Source organism: Cydia fagiglandana, chromosome 6 (assembly GCF_963556715.1).
Source record: "Cydia fagiglandana chromosome 6, ilCydFagi1.1, whole genome shotgun sequence".
In the NCBI taxonomy this organism is placed as follows: domain Eukaryota; kingdom Metazoa; phylum Arthropoda; class Insecta; order Lepidoptera; family Tortricidae; genus Cydia; species Cydia fagiglandana.
This window is the reverse complement of record NC_085937.1, coordinates 7640045-7664488: the sequence shown is the minus strand read 5'-3', so window position 1 is coordinate 7664488 and position 24444 is coordinate 7640045. Positions and strand designations below refer to the sequence as shown.

The 24444-nt window shown below is 36.3% G+C and overlaps 1 protein-coding gene across 5 annotated transcripts in view; it reads left to right on the top strand.

The window, feature by feature from the left end:
* Positions 1 to 24444, top strand: part of LOC134665092 (RNA-binding protein Musashi homolog Rbp6) — a 589057-nt gene that overhangs the window by 190338 nt on the left and 374275 nt on the right. For all 5 annotated transcript variants that reach the window (XM_063521913.1, XM_063521911.1, XM_063521912.1 and 2 more), the window contains exon 3: positions 881 to 962. In XM_063521913.1, the coding sequence (XP_063377983.1) occupies positions 881 to 962 (82 nt within the window). The remainder of the gene's footprint in view (positions 1 to 880; positions 963 to 24444) is intronic.

The window sequence follows — 24444 nt, the reverse complement described above, 5'->3', positions numbered from 1 at the left end:
GCATACATGTGAGTTGTTTTTACTTTCATTAAATTAAATGAATATTTTTTCGACAAAATACCGCTTTAGTCACTGACCGGAAATTATGTAAAGCAGGTCTAAAACGTGAACGTGGAAAATCAGAATATTCATTTTATAGGGAACCCTATCCATTAGTGAGACTTAGGGCGGCGCGGCCGCAAACAAATCTCGCGGATGCTCCTTGCATGTATTTAAGGCAAACATTCGAGACGTTTTAACAAGCCAACATAAATAGAGAAACTCGATACTAAATACTCGAGCTCCCTGTCGAAGCAAATCTCTCGTGACACGATAAACAACCGGAACGGTTCTGCGGAGCGTGCGCTCTCGAACATTCTGGCTGACGACTCCTTCAGTCATTTGAAGGGAACGGCTCTTATCGTCTTACTTTTATGGACTGCGAATCGAAAAGGCTTCGACGTTACAAAACGCGACCCTTCTATTGTGTGGAAGTGTTGAGTGAATGTACCATGTACGTTCTTTGTCGCTGTACCAATACTTTTCGTAACTTTTCGTATTCGGAAAATACACTAACCCTCTGATAATAAAAATCAACATACATTCGTGTACTTTATTTTTTCAAACTAGCATTTCCCTTACCCACGCACGCGGTATTTGCCAGGATTAAAATCATATTCAATTTGGCTAAGTGATTTCTTTACGTGGATGCCAAGCTAATGCCACCGGACTCGATGTCGATACTCTACGGGCTTCATATGTTTCATCGCATAAAGTAAAAAATATATTTTATGCATAGAAATACAAATGCGTCTCCATTCTCATCTAACTATTGAACTTTCCGATTCCTATTAAAAGTTTACTGAACATTGTTTAACCAATTTTTTTCTTTCCTTTCCAGAAAGCCTTCGGGATTACTTTAGCAAATTCGGCGAAATCACAGAAGTTATGGTTATGAAAGATCCAACAACGAGGCGGTCGAGGTACGTCTTTATATATTCAATTTGTAAGGATACTCAACTAGGATTTTGGTATTTTACTGTAATCGCTGAGCAGATATTTTCACGAAAACGAAAAAAAAAAGATTTAACTTGGGCACCAGCAGAATAAGGAAAGTAAGGTTTACAAGAAGTATTTAATTTGTTTATGCAAAATTTTACCTTTTTTATAAGACAATAAGAAGTTTTTGATGTAGTAAGTATATTTACCACTAGTTTTTGCCTTAGAACTAGTTAATTGCAGTGCCATAGTAAACTTCCTATCCTAGAGGATAGGATAGGATCGGTTCTACAATAGGATGTTACGTTTTTTATCTGGTTATAAACCTATCAACGTAGCATAATCATAAATGATTTTTATGTTTGTTAGTCAAACATAAAAATCAATATCTATATATACGTATATACACACAGCAACAGAAACATTCATATCTAAAGAATTAACAGGATTAACATTGATTACCGATTAGTGAACATTCGTTTTTGGTGTAGTCCATTTGACCTGACTCCTTCTTTCCGGGGTGCATCTGTACCTATTACCGACAGCCTGGAACTCCTCGGCATGGAGCTGAGTTCAGTCCTCAGCTTCGGCAGTTTCATTGAGTCTAAAGCACAAACTGCGGCCAGAAAGCTGGGCGTCCTAAATAAGGTGAAGCGATACTTCACACCTGGACAGCTTCTAACACTTTACAAAGCTCAAGTCCGGTCGTGTATGGAGTATTGCAGCCACCTGTGTGATGGCTCAGCTAAATACCAACTCGCCGCTTTGGACTCAGTGGAGCGCAGAGCTAGGAGGATGATTGGCGACAAGAAGCTAACGGCTAAGCTTCAGTCTTTGGCCCATCGACGGAAAGTCGCCAGCCTGTCGGTATTCTACAGGTTGCACTTCGGGGAGTGTGCCCAAGAGCTACACGAGCTCATTCCACCGTCCCCATTCTACCATCGGACTTTTAGACGCACGGCCGGTTTCCATCCTTACTTGGTAGATATTCCACCAATTCGCACGAAGCGCTTTGCTTCTACTTTCCTTATGCGCACTGCCAAGGAATGGAATTCCTTGCCGGCGTCTATATTTCCGTATTCTTATAACCCGGCAACCTTCAAATCAAGAGTGAACAGGCACCTTCTGGGCGAGCTCGCTCCATCGTAGGCCACGTCTACGCCTCGGCTAGTCTGTGGCCATGAGTAAGCCCATTCATAATAAAAAAAAAAGTAGTTTAAATATGTACATAGATTTGCATTGTTTTTTTTTTAATTATTTCATACTACTTACTACTACTACTACGTACTACTTACTAAAATCCTTTTTTTTGTTAGCCTATATGTGTGTCCCACTGGCAAAGGCCCCTTGTCCCTTTCCAATCCTACCTGTTCTGAGCAAGATCCCACCAATTACTAAAATTTCCTTACCTACAAAAAAAGTTAAGTAAGCTTCAATGAAAATTAATATAGTGTACGTACTCGTACAGTCAAGGAATTTAAATTCCGACCCATTTCGTACTTTGTCACAGTGACAACCGTATGAGGTCTCTAGCGGCTTTCATATTGATTGTCACTGTGACAAAGTACGAAATGGGTCGGAATTTAAATTCCTTGACTGTACCTATGAGTGAGTATTGCTTCTAATATAACACAGGGCAGTTCATTTTTGTCACAGCCAACTTTGGAATGGCGGCGGTCACTCAGTTGGCGCAGCGGCGTGAACTGGCCGGCTCTCCCGCCAAAAGTTATCGGTTTGCAAATAAGTTTTGTTCTATGTAGAGGCATGCTCGTTCCAAAATTTGCGGTTACCTTTGAATTGTAAGTAGTTAAATGTTAGACTTCAAATTTAGGAACTTAACAATAGAACTCGAATTATTTCAACTAAATTAAGCGTTTGGACGAGTACAATGAGTGAGGATTTCGGTATTCACTATAAAGTTGCTAAACTAAATTCCTACAAAAGCCACATTTTGCTGCAAATCTCGTTGACCCTCGATTAACAAATTCAGACTTTTGTTAATTTTATTTGTAAATATGTAATTTAATGTAATGTAAACGCACTAAACCAAATAAATAAAATTAAATAGGGATGTAAATATTGCGTGTAATTGACAATGGCTAGTGAACAGGGTCATTCACTTATGAACGCATTTCTAACTAGTTATTTTTTGTGACCAAACTTCATTTACATGAATTCTGCAATAAAACCAATCTCGTTCAGCTATTACGAACACTATCGCACCGCACAACAATCAAGCCACTGTATAAACAAACCAAGTGGCTTAGCAACTCTCTAGACAAGAAATAAGTTGTCAAAGTGTCGAGGTAAAGTTCGTCGGTAAACAGCGTCTCCTGTTAGGTAAATCGTCGGTTTCACAACTCAATATTACCCCTCGCCCCTCCCTGAAATAATATCCAGAGAACCGATATTGAAGCGGCTCAGCTGAATCTGAATGCAGCCTGCCAGCTATTACGGGGCTCTGCCTCTCAGCCAAATGTAACATAAACGTCTTTTGTTTATGCTTATTGCTATATTCGGGATAAACGTTAAATCCCTGTTAATTAAACGCTTCACCTTATTTATAACTACTTCATTTTGGTGGTAATTGTGTGTAGTATATTGAACTATAATAACATTTTGATATTTTATATTTGGAATCACTTGAGATTTATAACCAAATTGAGATTTCAAATTAATAAAAGCAATAAGGTAAGTACTTATTTGGATTGTGTTTTCGGAACTATAAATTCACATAAAGCAATCTAGCCACTATTGGCATTCTGATAGTAACTTTACGAGCTGCCACTTTGTTATAAAAAATTGCTCGCGCCAAAAACCAAAGTTGTAACTAACTTTTAAACTTGAAAATTCTTTTCAACTCTTACACCTATCTTAAATCTTCAACTTAGATACCATAAAGTTGAATCATGAAAATGGGGAAAGAGGTAATATCTGAGGTGCTATTTTTTCGGTTTTAAATCTTTTGCGACAGGAACACTGTCCAAGGGAAGCACGGAAGTTTTCAGGTCGACACCTTATCGTTACCGTAAATCAAGTGGACATCGGAAAAGGCCGAGATGTACCGTCGCCCTGCGCCCCAAAGTGATAACAGTTTCAAACTTGCGGCCATAAACAAAGATATTAATGGTGGTTGTGTATCTTGCAAATTATCATTGAATGTTTGCTTCGAAAAAAATGCTAATGGTGGTGTACTATATAATAAACGTTAGCTTGAAGTGTTATGGAAACGGTTATGGCATTGTACGGTCACACCTCACAGATTTAGCAAGTCGGAAAGGTTCGTGTGTGGATTCGTATTGTTTGTCCGAGGGCACGCACGCGCGAGCCCGCCCTTAATTCTTCAGATCAAAGGCCGTTTAGTTTGCTCGCCACGGAGTTTCCCCAACTACAGCTTATGCAAGCAAAGTAAATCAATATCGAAAGTCAATGAATCAAGAGTAATATATTCGGGTACATAATAAATGTGCGCTACCTGAAGGCAATATCTGAAAAATTTGCCTGCTCGATATTGCTTACAAGGGAGTTTCCTTTCTCCCCAAAATTTAATGCGTCGTTCGCATTTTTATAAAAGAAGTAGGTGGGTAAGTGAAATAATTTGCGGTTGGTTCTTTATTTCTTTTTATTTATTTTAATGATAGGTCGGTTTCTTTGTTTTTTTGGGAAGGTACAAGAGGAAATGAGCGTGTTCACAAGAACAGAAGGAATGTGTCCTATGTAGAGAGGTACAACAATGCATTTATTATTTTTATTTCAAAATTCATCCGTGGCATATATTAAAATGCTGAAAAGCAACTTTTGGCAAATTATTCTAGTCGTAAAAACAAAACCCTTTATTATAATTTTATGGTCCAAGTTTGTGTAGTTAAGACGCCTATTTCCTGTTGGGGAGGCCGAACAGATGATCATGACTTAGCAATGGCAAAATTTTCGTAATTCATTCTACAATTCGTAATTTCTGAATTAGCCGGGTATCGTTAATCGGCGAACTAGTTAGGCCCGTGCAAACATGCGGGCAACTTTAGGGTTTTCTGATATACGCCCGACTGAATGGGAATTTATATCATAGCGCGGCTTACAGCGGCTTTGAGCGGGCGCGTCTCCATTCACGCCCGTTTCATTCGTTTCGCTTTCCACTAAAAATCTAAAATCAATAAAGGATCACGGCGTAAATGCAAAGATTACTTCGTTCGCTTTTCGCGCCGCATGAAAAATGTACGCCCCATTACAAGAGGCGTCCGAAATAAAACCGCGAATCACTATGAGGCTGTAAGTAGCGTCATAAAAGGGAGATCCTTCGTCGAAATCGCTTGGGCAAATACCTACAGATGAATGGAGCGGTGTTTAAATGAGAGGGATTGGGAATACCCCCCCTCTGCCGGAGGCGGCCCGGCGCCCGCGCCGCCGCGCGCTCTACACTCTAAGTCGCAGTAATCTTGAGACGAGTCCTCACTTTGATGACGAGTGCGATCTTAAACGAATATTTTTCAGTCTTTTTACTGTATTTTTTGTTTGCTGTTATTATCCATCTTTATATAACTGGCAACTATTTTATAAAGATGAACAAATAAAGTATGAAAGTGTGAAATATGGATACGATTAACATGCAACGACTTTTACCGGCTTAGACGTTTTGTGAAATGGGAACAAGTAGCTCTATAAAATGGGATTTCGATGGTTACTTTGACCAAGCTACGAGAAAAGTGTCTGACATCAATTTTCTTAGAAAATTTCATAAACGTTCGTATAGAGTAGTCTGAATTATTAATCAAATTCATAAATTTAAAAGCGTAATATTTACTACTATACGGCATATTGCGTAGGTACATAGTCATCGCTTGTGATATTTGTGACATCGTCGTGGTAAGTAAGTTTGAATTTTTGAATAAAAAAAAACAATGTAGTGACACATTGCTATGTGTAATTTGTATCAGTGTATTTTATGGGCTAAAAACCTGAAGTAAACGATTAAACGAAATGATATTTAGTTTTTATTTTATTTCATTTATCGCGTGTTTAATTATTTTATAAAGAACTGAAAGTGTAATAAATTTATTAATTTATTAGCTCAATAGTGGGACCGGATTTTTGCACGAAAAGTTTTGATAATTCTAAAGTTGAAAAAGTGATACTTATCTGATATAGGACATATTTTTAAGCATATATGCTATATTTGATGAAAAGTTAGAACGAGCGTTAGATATAAATTAGGTATTTATATATTTTTAGTAATGATTTTTTAATATTGAATTAAAGTGCAATGTTTAAGTTCCATTGTTTATAATATGTATGACGCTTTATAATGTAAAATTATTAGAAATTTTTTTAACGTGCTTCTTTGTCAAACTACAATTAGCTTATTATTTTGTCGATATTGAATTAAAGTTTAATAAATCCACAACAACATATCTAAATTTATAAGTTAATAGGCAAGCTAAAAAGCTAGAAGAATAAGATATATGCTTTAGAATTAATATGCGTTTTTTATCCTATAAGATCTAATATTGAATTAGAGTCTGTAAAAATAAGTCTATTACTATAAAATAATATATGCAGCGTATATATGGAAAGTAAGAAATTTCTGTGTGTAGCTTGCATTGTAATAGTAAAATCTAGTTAAAAAGGCGCGAAATTCATAGATACGCCGCGCTGGTCCGTCCGTCGCCGGCGCGGCGCTCGAGAGCCTATCATAGCCTACCTATACCTCGCCCCTCGCCCCACCTCCCGCTCAGTAACACTGTCTGTCTTTTCTTATCATTCATTTGTTTGTTTACCGTGCACATATATAAATTATATGCGGACATTACGTGAAATTAAAATATCTTATTAAGTAAAAATACCTACAGCTGGTCAATCGGATCTTGTCAGTAGAAAGAGGCGGCAAATTTAAAAATGTAGGCGCGAAGGGATATAGTTCCATAGAAAATTTGAATTTCGCGCCTTTTTTTAGTGACAAGATTTGCTTGACCAGCTATATTTCATTATCTTGACTAATATTGTAATAAAAATGTACAAGATATTCACAACTATTTTTTACTATAAAATAAAATAAAATAAAATAAAATAATCTTTATTGCAACTTTGAGTTGTTACATAACATTGGTTCCTGGCTCTCAAAGTAGGTTTCCCTGTGTCTCAAGAGCCAGTTCCTTCCCAATTACAAGCGTAGGTAATGTTACAATGTTAGACATTTTATATGACATATTAACAATATTAAAATTAATTTTAAAGAAAGATGAAACTGTGATGTGTGCGTACGCGCGCGTGTGTGAGTATTCTGTGTCTGATTTTTAGAATATGTGTGTGTTTCTGTGTGTTTACGCGCATGTGTGTCTGGTTATTTTAGAATGTATGTACTAGAACACGCATCGTAATAGCTCTTCTGCTTCAGTATAACTTAATGATTTTAACCAAATCTTAATTTTGTTTTTTAATTGAAAATTACTAATGTTGTTTATATTAAGGGTTTTGTGTGCTTTGTTATATAAGTATGGTGCCAAAAATGAAAAATGCCTTTTAGACCATGCACTATTACAGCGAGGTACGGGGTAGTGAGCTATGCGTTTGTTGCCAAATGTGATTGTAGGGGCTATTAGTCTGTGGTATCTGCGTAATGTTTGATAAATGATAAAACTATACATAGTTTGTCAAAGGACTGTCTCATTTCAAACATAGACAGGGAGAATCATCATACTATCTTTGACTTACACTAGTACTAGCACCCAAAAGAAAAGGATGAATATAGTTTTTTGTTTTTATTTACTGACAAATTGGTTTGACCAACTATACCTATTTCTGGTTCCTATTGTCATGTCCTGTCCTATTCAACGTCAATATCATAATATGTATATTATAAACCAACTGCTCAATATTACACGGTATACATCCTGAATATACAATAAGGTAAGTGGCCTCACTTACCTTATTGTATATTCCGTGTGGGCCGTATATGCCTATACGGCCCACACGGAATACGTATGCCTCACCTTAAATTAAAATGGGTTTTTTTTAATAAACAGGACATGAAGTATGAAAAACTCACTCAAATAGGTTTCTCATTTATTTAAGTTTCTTCATTATACCAAAATAGTTATAAAAATATTACGATACTCTTGGAAAATATACCTTTTATAAAAGTCCTATTATGGGCCTTATTGAACACTACCAGAGTATTACTTAATCCCGCAAAAAATAATCATTTTGACAGTAGGTAATAACAGATTTTATTGTTTTTAACTTAAGAGTTATACATATACAAATAACAATATTTGATACTTCATAACAGGAGGATTTATTTATAATAAGTGAAAATAATTATTTTGGGTCTTAATAACTAAAGATATAAAAATTGTCTATTTTACGCGAAAATAGTAGGTAACTAAACATAAATCTTTATTAGTTACAGTAGTCTCATCCTTTAACATCTGGGGGCACGGCAGTGCCCCCGCCAAGACGAGAAAAGCGCAAGGACACTATCTACCTTTTCTCGAAGCGCTTTGTCGTTTTTTGGAACCCTCATAACTTGGGGTTGGATTATACCAGATAAACAAAGTTCTCGGACTTATTAAGCATATCAATTGCATAGCTCTTATACTTTAGATTTTATTCATATCTAAAAACTTCGATTTCGTCACTGACTCACTCACTTGATGATCATCAATACCGGGTACTTCCTGAAGTCCTCTAAGAAGCTGAAATTTGGTATGTAAGATAGTTTTAGTACACAAACAACAAATAAATTCAAAAAAAAATTATCCCTAAGGGGATGAAGATGGGGTTTAATTTTGTATGGGAAATCAATAATCACTGAACCGATTTAGTTAAAATTTGGTATGTAGATAGGTATTGTTATGGGGAAGGATATAGAATAGATTTCAACCTCAAAGTTTACCCTTACGGGATGAAGGCAGATTTCAACCCCAAAGTTTACCCTTACGGGGTGAAGGGTTTATATGGGGAATCAGTAAGAAGTACATTGTGTAACAGATGCCCCCAGATACTTATTTCAGGATTTTTAATATTAAATCACCCCCAACCCTTTAAATTAGGGGATGGAAGATTGTCATAAACAACTTACAAAAAGAAGTGAAATCCCATCAAAAACATTTTGATGTAAAATGTTGCCCAAACGAAACCATAAGGCTCGCACTGTCAAAAAGTTATCAGATCTCTTGCTAAGCTTCTAACTTTACTAGCTCTACACCAAAAGTGAGTGGCTTGGCCGTTTCGTTTCTACAAGAACTATTGTATGTAAGTATAATACAAAAACCGCCCAAATGCGAGTCGCACTCGCGTTCCAAGGGTTCTGTACATTACACAATTTTTAACAATATATTTTTTTTAGAGAAAAGTGAGTAAAATGTCTTTAAAAAACCCGTAGGGATCGGAAAACTAGGTACTTAAGTCCGACTCACGCTTGACTGCACATTTCTAATAGGTTTTCCTGTCATCTATAGGAAAAGAGCTAATATGTGTATTTTTTTCATAATTTTAGACCCAGTAGATTCGGAGATAAGGGGGGGGGGGGGGGCGGAATGGTCATTTTTTGCGTATTTTCTTAAATAACTTCTAAACTATTTATTTTAAAATTATGAATAAATATATCTGACATTCTTACAATGAGCCCCTTCATTTGATATATATATATATTTTTTTTAATTTCTATTATTTACTTTACATGTATGTCCTTGGGCTATAGACTTACATGTGTATACCAAATTTCAACTTATTGGTGCAGTAGTTGCGGAGCAAATAGGCTGTGACAGACGGACAGCCAGACACACGAGTGATCCTATAAGGGTTCAGTATTTTTCCTTTTGAGGTACGGAACCCTAAAAATAATGAATTTAATAAATTTTTCACCTTATGCCCATGTGGCGGTAGCGAAACAGTCAAGCCACATATTTTGACTAAGGTGTAGAGTTAGTGAAGTTAGGGCTTGTAGAGTTTGAAGCTTGGCTCGACAAGAGATCTGACAACTTTTTGACAGTGCTAGTCTTATGGTTTCGTCTTAGCAACAAAATTTACATGAAAATGTGTTTGGTGGGATATTTTTTTACAGTATAAATATTTATTCGTAACAGTAAGTATTATCTTTTAACATAATTTTTACAGTACATCTGGTGCTACATTACGACACCGGTGCTATAATAAGCACGTTAAAACACTCCCTTTGACCGTGTTTTAAAATTCGTCACTTGTTGCAAAATATCGATTTTACGCAATTCTATCGTAAAAGAAAAGAAAACTAACGAAGAGGTTTTACGCATACTGAAAGTTTTGCGTAACTTTTGAATAAAACCATTTATAACCATAATAATACATTTATTGCTTCTCAAAATGTTTCCCTTTACATTCTATGCACATATATTCACTCGCTCGGACCATTTTTGGAAGCATGAGGCCCAATCACTTGACTGCAATTTTTCGACGTGGTGATGAAACGTAGTAACTGCCTTATCCGGGGTCTTAAATGTCAAACCCCAAATTAAATCCTTAATTTTGGGAAATAGATAGAAGTCACATGGTGCAATGTCTGGATTATAATCCGTATAAGAGACATTTTCCACGTTTTCGTAATTAAAAAATGTTTTTGCCTTTATTGCGGTATCGGTGGACGCATTATTATGACGCAGGAGGATGCGGCTTCTCGGTCGTCTCTCGCGGTCTTTTTCAATGACTGCGAGCACACAAATGGTAGTGTACTGCTCAGTATTTAACGTTCTTTTATTATTTAAAAGTACGGTACAAAAATGTCGCGTTTAAAAAAAACAGACGATCAAAATGTTTGGCAACGCTTTTGGCTTGTTGAACTTGTATGGGCCTCCTGTCACCTTCGAAAGACCCATTGACTGGACTAATGCCTTTTTTCCGGATCGTAGCAGTAAATCCAGGTTTCATCTCCTGTAACGATGTTATATACAGCATTTGAACTTCCTTGCATATACTTACGCAGCATTTCTCGGCACCAGTCAAAAAGTACCTGTTTTTGGACTGAAGTTAATTCGTGAGGAATCCAAAGACAACAAGGCTTCCTGACTTTTAAATATTCTTGTAAAATCTTTTGTATTTGTCTGAACCTATCCCTAATTGTCCTCAAATTTCGTCATAGGTGATTCGTGGGTTTTCTTCAATGAGTCGTCTCACAGTAGCCACGTTTCCTTGAATGATCGCCGTGGACGGTCGACCATCACGAAAATCATTACCTAGAATAATACTGTCTCTACTAAATTCACCATACCAACGCCTCACGATGCTCAGATGTGGTGCTTCAATCCCAAAAGCATTTTGAAGGCAAGCACTACACTCTTGCGGAGTAAGCGAACTTTTAAAATCATAACAAAATCATAGCTCTAAAAATATTTTCGCGTTAAAGCCACGTTCAACGCACTGACTTACTTTGACAAGCCATTAAAAACAAAAGACGATCGATTTGTCGCCAACATTTGTCACATTCCATAATCAAAAGCCTGTATTTTTTTTAAATATACAATTCATAATTTAAATGTTTACCAGTGGCCAATAGTGCAAAACATTCAGTGTGGCCTATGTAGTAGGAGAGAGGGGGAGTTTGTTAAGAACTATAGACAATAGAAGAGGAAGGATGCTTGGGCACCTGATACGACACGACGAATTTATCAAAAATATCATAGAAGGGAAAGTTGAAGCAAACAGGAAGAGGGGAAGACCAAGGAGAGCGTACATGGATCAAATAAAGGAAAAGATCAACGTCGTGTCGTATCGGGCTGTCAAAGAGAAGGCGGAGGACCGCCAAACATGGAAATTCCACCGACCTATGTATTAACAAAAAAAAGTCACTTGTAATTAGTTACTGCCTTTAAAAAGTATAAGTGCCTCAATGTTATTAGACTTTTTGATCCTTTAAAACGTCTTTAGGTCAATAAAGCAAGTGAAAAAATATTAGAGTTAGACCAAGAAAAGTCTGCAGCAATTTTGACAGCCCACACAGTGCAAGTGTTATTTATAAGTCATAATTTCATAGAAGTTTCTTCAAATCGACCTTATTAATAAGAGATTAAAAATATTGAATTTTTTTTTTATAGCCTGGCTAAGTGTCCCACTGCTGGGCAAAGGCCTCCCCTCGCTTTCTCCACTCAACCCTGTCTTTTGAAGTTTCCCGCCAATCCGGACAAAATACGTCCAAGTCGTCCCGCCATCTCCTTTTTGGTCTGCCTGCACTCCGACTAGCACCATCTATGGTATTCCGTGGGTCCCACTCCGTAACCATTTTGGCCCACCTTTCAGGGTGCATGCGGCAGACATGTCATGTTGAAAATTATCTTAAAATATTTTAATCTAATATTTCATCTCATACGTTCAATAAGGCCCGGGACTAGACCTTTTTACCTGCACTGACAGTGGGCCTTCTTAGCAACAAGTACAAATTCAGAATAATTGGGAATAATAGGGAGCAACTGCTATTTTTGAATGCTGGGCCTTGTTACCCGCCGGGCCTCATATGCCTGCACCTCACCTACCTTATTTATTTGTTTTACAAGGGGAAAAGTTGTTGATTAACCGCTCGTGCTAATATTGATACCCAAACAAGCGAAACAATTTTTTTTATTAAATAGGAGACAAACGAGCAGACGGATCACCTGGTGGTTAGCGATTACCGCCGCCCATGGACACCCGCAACACCAGAAGGGTTGCAAGCACGTTGCCGACCTTTAAGATGGGGGTCTTTGAAGGTTTGAAGGTCGTATCGGACAGTTCATTCCACAGTTTGGCTGTGCGAGGCAGGAAGCACATTCACAAATTCAAACATTCTAAAATTGAACCACGAGCGGAGCGAGTGGTTCGTAAAGTTGAACCTTGAGCGTAGTGAAGGTTTCAAGGGATGAAGGTTAAATATAATTTTCACCACATCAGCTCGTAAAGGCCCTCTTGATTGTTCGAAACGGATAAGAAAAGTGGCATTTAATTTGATGCAAATTTTGAGTTGTTACCGTAGGTAAATTGGATCAGTTGGTTGGTAATATTGACTTTAAAATGATAAATATTGAATAACGTTAGTTTGAAATTGATTTTATGATAAAGTAAATATTATCGGAGATGATCGCTCTTATAAAATGTATGTCGCTAGTCATTTATAACCTAAAAGCGCCAAATTACGCAAAATTATATTGAAATGACACCTGTGTATTGAATTTGAAGAATACTTTAACAAGGGTAGTTATCTGTATGACAATGCACCTAAAATAATTTTCAAATGTATCTATTATTTCTATACTTAACACGATAACGAATTCTACGTAAACGAAACCGCGGGCAATCCCTAGTACATATAGAAATAAATAAGGGAAGGTAAGTTTCCATTAGTGTACTGTGTAAAATAACTATTTACCATTGATAATAATTTTATAAACGCTTTGCGTATTTTTAAGGGCACCGCGCTAACCGCTAGCCCGCGACCGTCGATCGCTGCCTCCTGCCACGGCGCACAGCGCGGCGCGCGCAAACGCCGCGCGTTTGAAATGTAACTTAATATAAGCTCGGAATGCATACTTACGTATCAGTATTTAGTGTCGCCGTGATTTTATATTTCTAATCTTTTGTGTGAGAAGTAAGATCTTTATTATGACCGTGTAATATTAACTCTACAAACTAATTCAATATTGGCTATACTGCTTAACGAGAAATCAATATCTAGACAAGCACATTGTCTACATTTCTAACTTTTTACATGTATACTAAGTTGATAGATAATATCGTAATTTTGCAATATCAGCTACTCTAATTCTGTATTTACATAATAATTCCTGTTTTTACGTTCACCAGAAAGCAGCTGTTCCAGATTTCTAAAAACCGAATATTGTGAATAAATTAAAGTGTTATTGAATATGTTAAAGTTTTTTGTAACTTTAATTTTATATTTACATAGTTATTTAGCAAAAATTGAAAATTTAAATATGGCCGAACGCTCCACCTAAAATTTTCTAACTTTTTACATGAATGTTATTTAACATGCTTACAATAACATATCAAAAAAGAAAAAACTTTAATGTTATCAAAACCCATTTTTGTTCCACCGCTGGTCTATATTACGGCTTATACTACTAACTACCCTTAGAATATGTGGTCGTATCAAAAACACACGCTGCATATAAAATCGTTTTCCAATTTTTACACAGATAATTATCCGGAATAATAACGGTATCGGTAGTAGTACCGAGGAAGCATTATTCTGACCGATCGCACACCCGTATTGCGATACTGATGGGGTGATGGGGTACGGAACGTGCGGCCGTGGCCATTTTAACCAAAACGTCACAAACGTCCATACAACACTACGATTATACAGCACTTCGCCACCAAGTTTGGGGAATAGTTGCGTCCAAAATTAATTTTGCTAATTGATAGACGCCTTAATCTATTTACGAGCAATTAGATCAGTGAATGTACGCCGTTTATAAGCGTTGTGAGGATTTATATTGTGGTTCAAAGTGGACTTATTTTATTAAGTAAGTACTTATTTGTATAACCATCAGACGACGTCTACGTATAAAAAAATTGCGCACAGCACTGCTACGTCGTAACATTGCGTAGCGCGTAGCGTACAAAATATATAAGCATTTTTGTAACGCTAACGTGCATGTGTAAAGGCCTTAAAAGCGTTATCTTTTAACGTATTCATTGCCAACCGCCCTGATTTGAACTTTAATATACGTCAGATATTAGGTCTAGATACGATATGGATTGGATATGTCACTGTAATAAGTGACGGATCTTCAAAGAAAAAAAGGTCGCGTTTGACACTTTTAAATAAATTTAATTATAATAAAACTCTAAAACTCTTTATTTTGAAAGCATATTTCACTGCTATGTTAATTATTGCCATCATATAATATTTGGAAATGCATAACAAAATCAGGAATAGACGAAAAATATGTGGGTACTAGGTACGAACTAATTCATAGCCTGAACAGTACAAGGAAGAATCTAGGCAATAACTACATGAACATTATTAATTATTAGTAACTAGAGTCCGTTATTAAATATTGAACTTTCTATGCGGTAACGTTCATTACTAGTTCGGTAATCGGTCGGAAGTAGCGCGATGCATAATCAAGTAGTCGAGTCTGCTGCGCTAAAGGGACGAAGTTAGCGGGGAGAGAGGAACTGGCGTGTGGAGCAAGTCACTAGTAATAGCGTTTGCGGAAACGTTTTAACTAGCGGAAATTGCAGCCTCATACCAATGTCAACGATTAAATAATATGCTCCAATGACGTCAGCAGTGAACGAATATTTTCCACTTATTAAAGGGTACTAAATTATGTTTTCAAAATGACGGAATGACGGGCGTGTTTTCGAGCCGTGCTTATAATTCAAACGTATCTTAGTAAAACCATTACAGGAAGGTTGTCCTAGCTTCATTATTCAGTCATCATATTAGGATATCATTTCCATACGATCACATTTAGTCTAAGCTCCGCGTTTTAAAAAATTGAGTTTCCTGTTTTTTTTTTTTATTCAAGCCTTCTTCTGCCTGAACCTAAACCCATTTAGTACTTGCGGTCGGCCTTTCCTGTCCTTTCTTTCCACTCCGCACGATTAAGTGCCATCTTTAGGTTTAGGATTTCAGGTCTCCTTGGACCGTCGTCCACCAGTCCAGGTGGTGGGGGGGGGGGTCTTCCGTATAAAACCCCTACAAGAACCTTGTGGTCCACAGAGTTGGCTTCATTATTCGACCATCGTATGAGGCTAATCGTTATCGTTATGATATGACGGTAGGCAGACCGGTCATATTTCGGCTAATGGCGCTTTCTCAGCATTGATATCATTAAAGTAAAAGTAAAGTAAAGTAAAGTAAAAAATATTTTTATTGCACAGAAAGAATACAGTGGTAACATAACAGCACGAGTTACTGATAAGAGTTGTGCATAACCAACTTGACATTCAGAGATTCCAGGAGTCCCCGCACTAGGCTAGGCCTGTATCGCGGGAGACCAGATGTACATTGTATGTCATGCAAGTCAACTTAAGATAAGTAAAATAATTTTAATTATAACATTTTTGTAATCTGTTATAACATTACTATTAATTTTTGTTTCTAGGTTCAACTTTAGTATCAGTTAATAATATCTTAGTCTAATCAGTTATTTTTATACCTATATCTATTAAAGTCTTGAGTTAAACAATTTTTAGAGTTATCAAATTTTAATCTAGTTTAGTTAGTTTTATATTTATCATTATTCATTATTCCTATTTTTTTGAGTTCAAGCCTAAATAAAGCCGTCTTGCTACTCCCTGTTGCCGCTCATTCTTCCGCTACCTCTTATAACTCAAACGCATCGTCGTAAAACCATTACAGGAACGTTGTGCTCCACAGTACTGGCTTCATTAATCGACCATCGTATGAGGCTATCCACTATCGTTATGATATGACGGTAGGCACGATAGGCACATCGGCTATATTTCGGTAAGCTCAGAGTTTAGAGCATTTAATAACCGGAGTCGCCTTCTTTATCTTACTCCTCTGCCGAAAAACTTGCACAATTGTGCAAACTTTTGTACGGCTATTCGTAAGTTACGTACAAATCATGTAAAATTAGCAATACATTTGACGTCCCCTTCCCCGGAATAATCGTACGGAAAATTACAGACATGACGTCTGTTAGGCACTAATGAAACATATTTTAAATATTAATAAAGAACTATATTTCCACTCTTCTAACTACTACATCACACATATACTGTTCATAACCGTTAACGCTTGTGCTTAGATACGAGGTAAGCTCTATACTGACTTTCAAGTGACCTTTTGACAGATGTCATTACATATTTCATGTACCGTCTCGTACAACGTCTCCAGTTACTAAATGCTCTATAGTTCGTTTTTTTAGCATTAGAAAGAACTTGAAAGAAGGTAAGTGATCTCGGCATATCTTTTAATTGAAAAACGCTCTTTAAAAATCAGTAAATATTACTTATGAAAGCAGAAGAATATAAATGATCGTATTAGATTCATAATTGTTACATTTTTGTCGTAACTTATTTCTAAAATGTGTATTTCAATTAATAGACACATCAAGATTGTTTACCTTATTTCTATTGCTAAAAAACGAACTATAAGGCTCAGAGTTCTGAGTATTGAGCCAAGTTTCCTGTTATTTGAGCTCAAGCCTAAAAAGTGCCGTCACTTTGATCGACGTACATGAGGTATTGGAGGAATTCAATTACAATCGGGAGTCTTATTTTGATTGTTATAACGGGTTATGAATTTGATCTAGATTGGTATCCGTTACGGCAATACGGATATCATCTGTCAGCTGTTCAAATTGACTTTTCTTCAACCAGAAATAAAACGAATGCGAAATATCAGTGCCCTGTTTATCAAAAGCTAACTTAACTTGTAATATATAAGTGGAAGTCCCTTTCTAACTCTGACATCAGACAGGAAGCCAATAAAGTAAAAAAAAATGGTAAAAAGCTGCGTAGTTACTACGCAAATCGCGTATAGCAATTGTTGAGCATTAAATATTAGTAATGATACTAATGATAGATGTTAACTTTTTTTGTAATATAAGAGAGTAGAGACTGCACGATCCCACAGTCAAACCTGTTTTGTGGGACATTGTAATTGTATAAGATGTATATTTTTATGTAAATAAATAAATAATAATAAATAAACAAAAGCTGTCAAAAAGGGACTTTTACTTGTATTACAAGTTACAAGCTAGGGGCACAGGTCATTATTGTCCACGAGATAGCGTGATGGTGACGATATCCGTGTTTCTCAATCGCGTGGTGTTAAAAATGGACACTCATTTTATATCACATGAATAAAGCTTTCAATAATACGTCTGCTGTTATTACCTACTTATTACCGACTTATTAAAATCAGAGTAAGCCTCCAGGCGTACATAGATATTATACACAGAAATAGGTACAACCTTATTTTTGATTTAAGTTTTTATTTATTCAAAGTTTCTGCAAGTTGAGAATAAAGTTGGTAAACTTGATGATAAATGCTTTCAAAACGTAATTGGTAAATAATCAAATAAAACTGGCAAACCCTTTAATTCTTGATTTTATTTAAGTTGTTCAAAGTTGAAAGCTAAGTCGTAATTGGCATCTTTTATTCTAATTATTTTTATATATATGTATATGTATAAAATAGTGCAGCCCGGGTAATTTCAATTGATTTCGTTACATTCAAACTGAATACCTACCTAAGTTCATCGCCCTCTAGTACCTACAATACAAGCCTCTGCTTACTATGGAAGTAGTCATATAGTACAATACAAATACTCTTCATTGCACGCCTCATAAAGGCCCATTTACACGATACAAGATTCTTGTACAAGAATCGGCAATAATTGAATTCAAGAATTGAATCAAAGTGTTTATACATGAGCAATAACCAAAATCTTGAATGCAATTATTGTATACAATTCTTGATGGGCAATATTCTTGACCGTATTTTGTTTACACCAAAGACATTTATTGAACGGCAATAATTGCATGCAAGTCTTGACAGGTCTAAACTTCAAGTTGAATCAAGTATGATGTATTGAAGCCATAATGAAGCAAGAATTGAACCGATTTGCATTGGCAGATTTTCATTCAATATTGAATGGGTGGTAAAACTGATAAAATGAGCAAAAATTATTTTAAATTAGGTAGTTCAGAGATAATTAAATTCATAGAAATTTATAGAAGTCATCAATGTTTGTGGGACACAGAGGATAAAAATTATAAAAACCGTGAGGCTCGCGAAGCTGCCCTTGTAGATTTTGCTATAGAATTTGGGGTAGAAGGTTTTGGTCCCAAAGAAATAATGAAGAAACTTAAGAGCATAAGAACGCAATATCTAGCTGAAAATAAGAAAGTGAAAGATTCAATGGGAACTGGATCTAGCAGTGCTGATGTTTTTCTCTTAACACAGTTGCTACTAAAGCAGCGACAAGGAACACACCTTCGCGTACGGAATCGAAAATAAAATATGGATTGGCAATTCTTGTATTCAATTAACTGCACTAGGCTTCGTTTATATGTAAGCCAGTATTGAATTCAAGTTGCTACTTGAATACAAGAATGTCACGTATGTTTAGATAGTGCAAGTTTTTTGTTGCCTCAATTTTATTGTATTGAATTTTCAAGAATCTTGTATCGTGTAAATGGGCCTTTACAGAAAACAACGGCCCGATTCCAACTTTAAGATACGTCAGTTAAAAGATCTAAAAAAAATATGGATTAGATATGTCAGTGTCAAACAAGTGTCAAAGTTGACGTTTCTTCAAACAAATACGTCACTTTTGACACTTGTTTGACACTGACATATCTAATACATATCGTTTCAATATCTAGTATTTGACGTAAGTATCTCATTGTTCGAATACGGCTGCAATACAAATAATACAGGTAGAAGAGGTTAAACAACAGATAAGATTTAAGATTGTCCAAAATATTTGCTTGTTTACTTTGATAAGTTCCCGTCAACTATAACATTAAATATGTACACAAATAATAATAGTCAATCGAACTAAGCCTGTTCAGTTATTGGTTCACAATAGGTTATCTTTTTGCAATATTAGTATAAGCATCGAGCTCGTCCGCACAGAGGCTTTATCCGATCGGGAGCGGTGACGCGGTACGAACGGAATTGTTAGCCGCCACAGATCACACACGGACAGCGTAGTCAAATTTATTACTTATTTATAATCATTTACCTAAATCAGAATCAAAATAAAACGTATATATACTAATCAGTAAGACAAGGTTGCTTTTTTTGTTTTTCATTATTTTTACAATTAGTGAGTGTTAGTTGTCACCTGACGACGTACAGTCAGCAGCAGAAGTTGCTAGGCGGGCGAGGTGTTCAAAATTACCTTGACGCGCTCTTATTCTCTTAACAATAAAGTCGCGTCAAGATCATTTTGAACACCTGGCCCGCTTGGCAACTATTGCTGCTGACTGTACACTACCACCATTTTAAAAATTACCAAAATTCTACTGTAAATCACATTCATTTACTTATAAATAGGTCAGTGTTTATTCTACTATTGAACAACTTGATTCCTGACCAACTGTGAAACCTTTTCACATATACTTCGTCATTGGCATTACATTGATTTAAAAAGTAAAAATTATTATGACACTGTGAACACGTTCTATGGTGGGTCACAAATCATATTTAATTACACAAACGGGTCTACCGCGGTATAAGTGAATGTTGGGTGCCGTACCGTGGACAATAAACTTTAACGGGTACTTAGCGGCAATTTCTCTGTTTACCCTGAACTAATTTCGAGTAGGTTAGTGTTGTTTTATTTATATTATATCTCTGTTGATATTTGCGGGACATCAGTCTTTCCGTGACCACGGCTGGTGCAACTCGGCTGAAACGTCGGAATTCTAGGTAAAAACAATGAAATTATATCGAGGTAGACCCGTTTGTGTAATTAAATATGTGTACAAACGCGAGAGTTAGAGTGACATTCCATTTCCAACTGCAGCTGCAATACTGTTCATTTTACTATGGAAACGCGTCGCTGTCATTGTCAATCTCCATAGTAAAATGAACAGTATTGCAGCTGCAGTTGGAAATGGAATGTCACTCTTAGTGTTATATGGGTCACAAATCAGTTTGTTCGATTGATCTTAGAGTCTATTTTATAACTATATTTGCATGTATTTATATGTGAAAAGCAAACAAATGATCTCATTCTGATTCTGATTCTGATTGCACGTTGAGTGATACCGCTGCATGTTTATGCTCTGTGGTTTTGCACAGTCCGCTGCGATCACTCCCGACTACTTACCACTCACGAAGATTGCTCTCCCATCGGTGGAATGTACCCGAACTTACGCTTTGTCCGACATCGTGTTGCACGCTGCCGTCAGCTGCAAATGTTTACTCTCCCTATTCGATATGATAACTTTAGATATGGGATCAGCTAACGGACTCAATAATAATGAAAACAGTCAATATGTACTCGTAAGTTTGTCTTTTTAGTAATTTTAATACATTTATGTATGTAGATACCTACATTAATATAATATATGTCAAATCGTTGTGCGCAACCAATGAAAGCCAGTCGTGCAGTCTAACGCAACTAAGACGGAAAAAGTTTTATCGTTCCTGCACGACTGGCTCGCATTCGTCAGTTTGCCAGCCGTGCAGTCTAACGGAACTAGGAAGAAAAAATATTAGAACTTAATCAGTATATTCAAATTACACAAATAGTATACAAAAATAAAAAGTCTTCCAGCACACTTATTTATTGAACCTAAATTGAATATAATAAAGATCGCATAAGGTGGGCGGATGGAGTGGAGGTAGGTCTAATATTATATATATTGTTGGCCATTCAATAAATAAAACTCTAATGCAGCAGGTTTTTGACCAAAGAACGCCTAACAAAAACCTAAGAACGCCTAAATGACAAAAATATGTTTCGTGATACACAATAAACACATTCATGTTAGCACATACATTCACGCTGACGATATTTCATATACAACGAAGGATTCCGTCTTAATAATATATCTAACCGTAATCCTCAGTATTACTAAGGGATTATGTCTCTAAATCTGACTTTAAAGCGGCAATAAACACGAGGACAGTTTTGTACAGAGTCGATAATATTTCATTTCATCTCATTCACACTGCGTCTAGACTTCCAATGGTGGGATTGCTTATACCGCTATAAATATTTCATGAGTTGGAAATACGAGTCCGAGCCTTCATTTTGCGAGAACCACTAGTGAAATTAACAAGTTGTTATTGGCATTCGTCCACGGATCCGTTGAAATAATGTAAAGATGGAGTTGGGTAAGCACCTTAAGTACCTAATGCTAAGATCAATACAGACGCAGAGATAGCGCCTTTGTTACAAGTGCTCATTATTTCCAAGGTTTTAGTCGGATAGTTAGACGCTTAAATGCTAATCGAATCTAGATTATTTAATATTTGCACCCTTCGAAGTAAGAGATAGAATTGTTAGTAACTCATCTTTAGTATAATTATTACCTGGCGATACTTGTAATGCGATCATATTAAATTTTTAAAACAATGTTAATGTTTTGGTACTCAAATTATTTTTATTAGGTACGAGAAGAATTGTTTTATTGTTTTTTACTTAAAATTCGTAGTTTTATTTTTGTGTCTAAAAATAAGTAAGATGTTTATTTAAATAATCTTAGTTATGTTTCTGTGTACCAGGAACACATCTTAAATTTATGAGTTATCGGTTTTTCTGCTAGTAGAACCACTACCACCAGTTTTGACATTGACAGATACGCTCGCGTCTAAGTAACTTACTTTCTATGCATCTCGCTCGTACTCGCATATTAGTGCAAGCGAGATGTATAGAAAGTAATTTACGTAGACGCGAGCGTATCTGTCAATCACGCGTATTCGGGAAACGAGAGAATCACAAGATCTAGAAACGATATAGAAATCAACTAGATTTACATTAGATATCGACTAGATGTGACTTGGATATCTAAGTCATAACTTGTCGAAATCGTTGAAGAGGGCCTCCAGAATCGCGGAAACGTCAAATTTTACATATCTATCTTACAAATATCTTTAAATTATCCATATCGTAACTTGTTGAGGTCTTGTAGAGATCTAATACAATTTCAGAATCGAGCCGATAGTCAAAACTGGTGGTAGCCGTATAGGTAACTCCTAACAATATCACATCTCTAAGGTATCCGATTTCCTAAGTAAAGTCAGCGATCAGGAAGCACAATCGCTAGCGTTTTGACACGCGAATCAATCACGCGTAATGTGGTATATTTGTTTGCGTCGCGTATTGCATTCGCTTAATCCGCCAGGCGCTGCGGTCGGCATGTACTTGTACGCAGAAATGTATCTGTTGGAATAAGATTCGAACATTCGATGAAGATGTTCGGGAATACTTGGGGATGGAGTAGTAGGTTGTTGTTTTACAATGAAAAGATAACATTCAACATTGCACGCTGCATATTTTGCGACTAGAAATTATGACGTATAAATAACACTTGCACTGCGCGGGCTATCAAAATCGCTGCGGACTTTTCTTGAAAACGAAATATTTACAAATGCATTAACTACATCATATTTAACTATTAAAATATACGTAGACTACCTAGCAAATGTGCAAACTCTAGATCGTATAACGATGTGGAATGTAATAAGCGAAATGAAATGCTTACTTTTAATTGAATTTCTATCCGTATCTGATATTTTTATCCCTCCACACATTATTGAGTTCATTTGCGCTTGCATTGAAACTTGTAGTTTTTGCTCATTTCGATTCTCAATACCTGTGCACGTTCGGATACTTTAATTTTTTAATACAATCTATTCGAGAGATTGGTATCTATTTTTTTAATAAAAGTGAAACAGCTAATATCGTTTTGAATCCTGTATTAAAAGAAAATATTACAATTTCTTGTTATTTTAGCGTTGGTTAGTTTAGATGTACTTACAATGAATTAGAATACCAAATCAATAACAAATATCTATTTATTTTATTTTATTATTACTTTTTGTTTGTGCGCTGATGGCCTAGCGGTAAGAGCGTGCGACTTGCAATCCGGAGGTCGCGGGTTCAAACCCCGACTCGTACCAATGAGTTTTTCGGAACTTATGTACGAAATATCATTTGATATTTACCAGTCGCTTTTCGGTGAAGGAAAACATCGTGAGGAAACCTGCATACATCTGCGAAGAAATTCAAAGGTGTATGTGAAGTCCCCAATCCGCATTGGGCTAGCGTGGGGACTATAGCCCAAGCCCTCTCGCGCTCGAGAGGAGGCCTGTGCCCAGCAGTGGGACGTATATAGGCTGAATTATTATATTATTATTATATATTTTGTTTGTAGTTAAGCCGTTCCTCGTGCAAAATTGCAACGTTTGATTGTGAATGTCGTACAAGTTCCGCGGGTTACCGTTAGTTTGATTTGGTTTACTTTTTATGATTCTACCTACCAGTATAAGTACCTACTTACTAAAGTATACAAAATATTATAAAATAGTTAAATTAAATATACTAATCAACAACCATTCAAATGGCAGTGTAATCCTTCAAATGGTTTTAAACGCTGATCCGGCAGCTCACTCTGTATTCGGTTGAACACACACATTTATAAATCAGAGAGCAAACAAAGCCTCTGTAAATAGTTTCACGAAAGTTAAAATAAAAGGCACTCACGCCGCTAGGTTTGAATGGAATATAATATGATTACATGTCATAAGTTTTATGCCCCAAAAGTTGGGAACGTTCATCGATAAATCTTTGCGACGCTTGGTACGATTTCATTTTCGAATTTCAGGAGCGATTGCCTCCACTGTTAAAGTTTGCCTGAAAAATTTTTGCAGACGATTGACTTGCTATAGACGGAAATAAAAAGTTTTGTGTAAGAGCGATAGCGTTGTACGCTGGGTATATAAATATAAATATCCTTCTAGAATCGTGTTATACGTTACCTATACCTGATTACAACATG